This window comes from Microtus ochrogaster, assembly GCF_000317375.1.
Source record: "Microtus ochrogaster isolate Prairie Vole_2 chromosome 14 unlocalized genomic scaffold, MicOch1.0 chr14_random_1, whole genome shotgun sequence".
Lineage (NCBI taxonomy): Eukaryota > Metazoa > Chordata > Mammalia > Rodentia > Cricetidae > Microtus > Microtus ochrogaster.
This window is the reverse complement of record NW_004949096.1, coordinates 27536618-27543287: the sequence shown is the minus strand read 5'-3', so window position 1 is coordinate 27543287 and position 6670 is coordinate 27536618. Positions and strand designations below refer to the sequence as shown.

Genomic DNA, 6670 nt, shown 5'->3' with positions numbered 1-6670 from the left:
GAAGAAGAAGAAGAAGAAGAAGAAGAAGAAGAAGAAGAAGAAGAAGAAGAAGAAGAAGAAGAAGAAGAAGAAATGATGATGATGATGATGATGATGATGATGATGATGATGATGATGATGATGATGATGATGATGATGATGATGATGTGATTGGTGAATATCGGCTGGAAAGTTAAAACCCTGCTGGGCTTTCCTAAAATCAGTAAGAAACTAACTGGTTGTTAAAATTTCCTATCTCGAGGATAGCAGCCCAGGAAGGACTAGGTAGTAACGGCAGGAAGGTTTTGAGTGTACCACAGTCCCTGGGTCTGCCTGCCTGTTAAAATCACACCTGCTTGTGAACCTAGCACACCAGAAGCTTATTCTAGCTCCAAAGAGTACCTATCTCCATGACAACTAAGGCCAGACAATTTGAAGATTGTTTTTATTGCCAAATAAACTTGTGTCAAAAAGAATCCATCGATAAGAGCAACAATAAAAAATTCAGTCAAATAAATGTTAAATATACATTATCCTTTTTATATCTTTAAGGGAAAAAAAAACCTTAAACATTAACGTTTATCAACTTTAGGTGTTTTGTATGGGTGAGCCCTTGCTGGTGACTTACAGATATACAAGGCGTTTATTGTTTTGGTCAGAGGCTGGGAGCTGATAGAACATTTTTAGAAATGGAAACCAGACTGCATATTATAATATTTCCATTGGTTCTAAGATGAGTGCCCAGCCCTCAAACAGCAATCAATTACTTGATGTTTTGAATATTCCTTTCCTGGGGAGACAATGTCTACCCCTTCTTATGGGGTCCCAACCACAAAACTAAGTACTATAATGTCGAAGTTCACCCTGGGGAACCAAACGGTTTATCGGGCTTGTTTACAGACCGCTGGATTAAGGGATGCCGACAGCGGGCAGTGAGGTTCCCTGCAAGCAGACACTGGGTTGAGGATGGCAGCTCTATTGCTGTGACGTCTGGGCAGACTCACACACTGCCTAGCAATCGGGATATTGTCTGAGAAATGGAATGTCAGGTGCTCTTATCAGTGAACATGGTAGAGTATGCTTCCTCAAAGCAAGACTTGTGTGACATCACTCATGTGATGAAGTCACTGTGACATATGGGGCTTGTCCTCGATCCAAACATTATATTGTACGTGGCTGAATTATATAGCTGCAGACTAAATTAAAGCAGAAAGTAATGATGACATCATTTCTTGCATTCTTCAAAAGAGGTCTCCTCAGCAATTCAAATGCAAGAAGAGTAATTAACCATCCATCGTCAGGAAGCCCTGTGAGCCTCTCGAGGGATTACAAGATATTTGCTTTTCTTAGGCTCCAGCATCCAGGCCACAAATTGAGGAGCTTTTTAAAATGTTGGAAGATATTTTTTTTAATCAAGAATTTAATCCCGCATAGAGATCCTAAAGGTCTCCTATTATTGCATTCCCATCAAGTCAATGTTAGCATCTAATGAAGTGCCTGGTCTCTGATCATTTTCTCTAATTCTTTCTCATGAGGGTTGGAAACCACTTCATGTCCTGGTAACTAGAAGAAAAGCTGTTTACTCCGCAGAGACATTCCTTCCAAGGAGTTGAAAGCAGGAGATGGAATACACAAGCCAAGCCAGGGAAAGCAAGCATTCCTTAGGGAGACACCTTATGGGGTCTTTTGTGACTTCAAAACAACATGGCGTTGGTTCATTTCTGAGAGCCTATGACACATCCTTCTTCCAGGGTTAAACATTTACTCGATACAGTGCAGGATTAGAAAAGAAGCGTATTCAGTCAACTGTCAGTTTTTCTCTAAAAGCGAGGTTTTGTTTGTTTGCTTGTTTACAGGGACTGTGGTTGTGTTCATCAGTAAAAGCGCTTTTTGTTTTGTTTGTTTGGTTTTGTTCAGTCCATTTGGTTGGTATGAGATCAGGTCTCCAGTAGCCTGGATGAGCCGTGAACTTCTGTATAGCTGATGCTGGCTCACACTCTCTATGGTAAGCTCCATTTTTTTTTTCCTCTTCAGAGAAGAAACTAAGGCGAATCAAGGGTTTAAACAAGGAAGTGACTTCCAAGGACATGCTCCGAACTCTGGCCCAAGCTAAGAAGGAGTGCTGGGATCGATTCCTCCAAGAGAAGTTAGCATCAGAGTTTTTTGTCGATGGACTTGATTCTGATGAGAGGTAACTGATTGACAGCGGGTTACGCTGGGGGTACTTTTCATTCAGTAAAGAACTCGGGTGCAGTGACATCAGAGGACTGGTATCAACTGAGACTCATATCTCTTTGAGCTGCAGTCAGTCCTCGGAAGGCTGTCCAGTTTGCCCTTTAGTCAACAGTAGATTTTTTTCAGAATAACAAATACTCACAGCTGCATCTTGGCTACAGATTTAGTAGAGCTGAGGTTGAACCGTTATCTTCATTTTTAAGTATGTGGTGCACTGGAAAAGGAAGCAATGGACCAACAGGTAGAACCACGTTTTCGTCTTTGTCTAATCTTTATTGCCATAGAGCTTCCGTCCTATTAGAGCCACTCAACAAATGTGTGTGGACCAACTGGGCAGTGGTGGTGCACGATTTTAATCCCAGCACTTGGGAAGCAGAAGCACGTGAATCTCTGAGTTTGAGGTCAGCCTGGTTTACACAGCGAGTTCCAGAATAACCAGAGCCGCACAAAGAAAACTTATCTTGGAAAAAAAAAGTGTGTGGATCAAACAAGTATATATTTTAAGCATCTTTTATTTGATGACACTGCTTGGTACTTGGAGGATAATGGGTTAGTCAATGGGTTAGTCACTTTTCTATTGCTGTGATAAGACATAGTGTCCAAGGCCACTTCTAGAGTAAGAGTTTATTTGGGACTCACGGCTCCAGAAGGAGAAGGTCCACCGTTGTGGGGAAGCATGGCAGCAGGCAGGCGTGGTAACTGGAGATGGAAGCAGAAAGTTGAGGCTTCACAAACTGAGCCATAAACAGGAAGCAGAGACAGTAAAAACAGGATGGTGGGAGGCTTTGAACCTCAAAGTTCTCCCTCAGTGGTTTATGTCCTTCATTCAAACCACATTTCACTCCCTGGCCCTCATGACTCTATCATAATGCAAAATCCCTTTAGTCCATCTTTTAAAGTCCCTGTGGTCTTCTAATCTAAACACTGTTTTAAAGACTAAAGTCTCTGAAACCCAAGGTGTAGCTTAACTGCAACCCTCTGTAATCACTGGCCTTCTCCAGGACCAGTGGGAGACCCTGTCTCAAAGGGAATGATGGGTAAGACATTAGATGTCTTCTCTTCACCTCTGAGTGTGTGCCCAAGGGCCTGTGCACCGGCACACACATATCCCACACATCTGCATACACACATACACACAAATTAAAAAATTGGTGGGAGGAACAACAACTATAATTTTCAGTAAATTAGGGGAATATGACTTTAGCTCACAGTTAATGTTGATTCTGAGAGTCCCATTGTGTCACGTGCTGATGCTACTGCTGGAATCAAGGCCGATATCTGAATAAAACCTCACAGTCAGACTTCGTGTAGTTTACAAAGCACTTTCACTTGCGCTCTCTCCCATTTGAGTCAGCGTACCCTCAGGTCCTTCAGAAATCAGTCTAATCATTTTTGAGGTCAACCCCACTACCCTCAGATGGATTAAAAGATAATATTTGTTTTCTGTCTATAAAGGTTCAATATATGTGAGTCTTAAACTTCCCTGAACAGGCAATTTGGAGGGCTACATCGATTCCTGACCCATTCATAACTTGGCGTACTGGCCTATCTTTCCAAACACCTCCCTCTACTCCAACTCTAAGAACATGAAACTGGGCAGTGGTGGCACATGCCTTTAATCCCAGCACTTGGGGTGGGGGGGCAGTCTGGACTACAGAGCAAGATCCAGGGAAGCCAGGGCTACACAGAAACCCTGTCTTGAAAAACCAAAACCAAACACACAAAACAAGAAGCCGAAACTTTCTCTTGCGTAGTCGAGAAAGAATTCCCTCTTTCTGAAGTCAGACTACTCTGCCCATGTAATCACACACAGAACTCAGTGAGCTTCCCCTTTTGTTTTGACTTTTCCTTTCCTATATTATATTTTTATATGAAAGTGGGGATAGATGAAGAGTCAAGGTCCCTTTCACCTGGTTCTCTTGAGCTGTAGGCATGAAGTCAACCTTCTGCTTATTCTGACCTCGGGCACTGGGCTGTGTTCCTCTTACCTACATTTGTGGGAGAGCTTCTGTCCTTTTGCAGAACAAAATGGAAAACAGTAGTTATAGGAAACTACTGCGAAACAGCAGTTATGCATTTGTTTTCAAACTCAGCGTTTGCTTTTTAAACAGGCAATTTTGTGTTCCATGCGGGCCAGGTAGGAGAGTCTCATGGGAGAGGTGCCGCTGTCCCCGGCATAGTCCATGACTTTGTGCTTTTTGTTGGTTAGTTAGCGACCTTGGTCTCATTCTTTATCCAGGCTGGTCTTGAACTTGTGATAGTCCTCCTGCCTCAGCCTCCGGAGTGCTGAGAACAGTGGGTGTGAGCCACGAATACCTAGATGCTGCCTGTCATTAAAGAGCCTAGCATGGCGCTCATTTTGTATCTATTTATAGTTTACTGTGAATGTGTAATAACTATAAGATATGGGGTCCTGGGTCCTTAAGGGAGGTGGGAGGGAGACATGAAGCTGACAATTAACTGCACTACTCCCCCACACAGACAAACGAAAGGAGTCCTCCAGCGTAGAGGCCATTCCTTGGCAGGAACATGGGTGTCTCAGGTGTTTCTACCCAGGGGTCTTAATCCTCCCTTCCCCAAATTACAGCTCTTACAAATAAGCTTTATTAGTATAATTGAGCCTCATACTGTCTTAGGTAGGAAAGAATCTCAGTTTTTCTGTCTCACCCACGATTTGGTATTTGTTTCAAGCCCTCGGCAATTTCTCTCCTTTTCAGTTTGAGGGGAAAAAAAAGAAAACTGCGGCAAGAGCTCTCCAGTTATTCTCATCAAGCCTTCGGAGGCCCTGCCTTGAGGGCTCTGGTGCTGCTGAGAGCCAAAGTGCCCACTAGGGGGTAAATGACGCCGCTGAGCGCCAGGACGTGCAGCTGTCAGAGCCTAGCCGGAGTTCCGTCCTCCCCCGCTTTAGCAGGGGGAAGCAGAGAGAAGAAATTGGTGGTGGGCGGGGCGGGAAGGCAGTATTTGAGTAACTGAGCTAATCATTAAGTAATTAACCAGCGAGGTCTGACCTAGCCGCTCCTGCCTTCTGCTCTGTTGCAGCACCTTGGAACATTTCAAAAGGTGGCTTCAGCCGGATAAAGTCGCCATCAGCACAGAGGAGGTCCAGTTTCTCATCCCTCCAGAGTCGCAGGCTGAGAAGCCAGAGGCTGAGTTCAAGCCAGCGGCAGGAGAACAATAAATTACACACATCTACGCCAGGCAGCTGTGTGGGGCCCGGAGGGAACGGTGGAGAGCTTGACCACGGCAGCAAGGAGAAACGTAGGGAGAGATAATGCCCAGGCTTCCAGTTCACAAAGCAAACAGCTGCTGGCCCCCAGGACCTGCTTGGGGCTGGCTTGTGTGACTGTCTTGGATGAAGTAACTGACCCTGAGTGTGCTGGATCAGAAAGCTTGACTGAACTCTGTTGCTGCAGGTTAGAGGTTTGCAAGGATCCAGTGAGGAGCAGGGCGGGGCAGTTCTTGGAGACACTGGCGCTCTTGTATAGAACGTATCAGTTAAGTGAGCCATATTTTTTTCCCCACTTCTAGGTCTTCAGGTCTGTGTCTCAAGCATTCCATAGCAAAGTAGTCAGGAGCAAGTGTAGCCAAGGAGAGTGAAGTCAGCCTCCTTGAGTCCAAGCCCTTGTGGGACTTTCTCACATACTCATCGTAAACAGAAGGACTCAAGAGAAACGGGCTTTTCCTTTTGATTTGTTCCTTGTGTCAAAAATGGGGAGGGGGAGGAAGTGTGAAAACGTGTTTATATAGGTGTCGATATATTTTCTTTTTCATGGCTTCTCCCCAACTTCTTTTTGTACCAAGTTTCAAATTAGACTTGTAAATATGGTTTCGTGTTTGACACAACCCTTGATTAGTTCCAAACTTGCTCCCTGCGGCAACTTTCCTGACTGAGCTTGCATTTGCTCTTTGTTTCTTGTATTGTTGTTCCTGTGAAGTTTGAGTTGTCCATATAAAACTGTCTCTTTGGAGCAACTGTGTCCTGTGGGTGGTGCTTTGACCCATTCCCTGTCATATGGACTCCCAGGAAGAAGGGAAGTAAAGACAGATATGACAAGGGGACTAGCAACCTTTGCTAGTCTCTTGTTTTTGTGTGTTTGCTAAGATTTACTGCCGGGCTGTGGTGGTGTAAGTCTTTAATTCTAGCCCTCGAGAGGCAGAGGCTGGAAGATCTCTGTGAGTTTGAGGCCAGCCTGGTCTACAGAGTGAGTTCCAGGACAGGCTCTAAGGCTATACAGAGAAACTCTGTCTCACAAAACAAACGAAAAACAAAACAAAAAGACTTACTTATTTGGCCAGGCATGGTGGCACAGGCTTTTAATCTCAGGATTTAGAAAGGCAGAGGCAGTTTGTTAACTCAAAGTCTGTGAGTGTGAGGCCAGCCTGTCTACAGGGTGAGTTCGAGACTGGCCAGGGCTACATTGTGAGATCCTGTCTCAAAAAAGAAGAAGAAAATATT

At 44.5% G+C, this 6670-nt stretch overlaps 1 protein-coding gene across 1 annotated transcript; it reads left to right on the top strand.

Moving 5' to 3' along the window:
* Positions 1-1987: 1987 nt before the first annotated feature.
* Ccdc32 (coiled-coil domain containing 32) lies at positions 1988-6186 on the top strand. Its single transcript, XM_026787666.1, has 2 exons — positions 1988-2170; positions 5254-6186. The coding sequence occupies exons 1-2, from the start codon at positions 2067-2069 to the stop codon at positions 5390-5392; spliced, it is 243 nt and encodes an 80-aa protein (XP_026643467.1). The 5' UTR covers positions 1988-2066; the 3' UTR covers positions 5393-6186.
* The last annotated feature ends 484 nt before the right edge of the window (positions 6187-6670 follow it).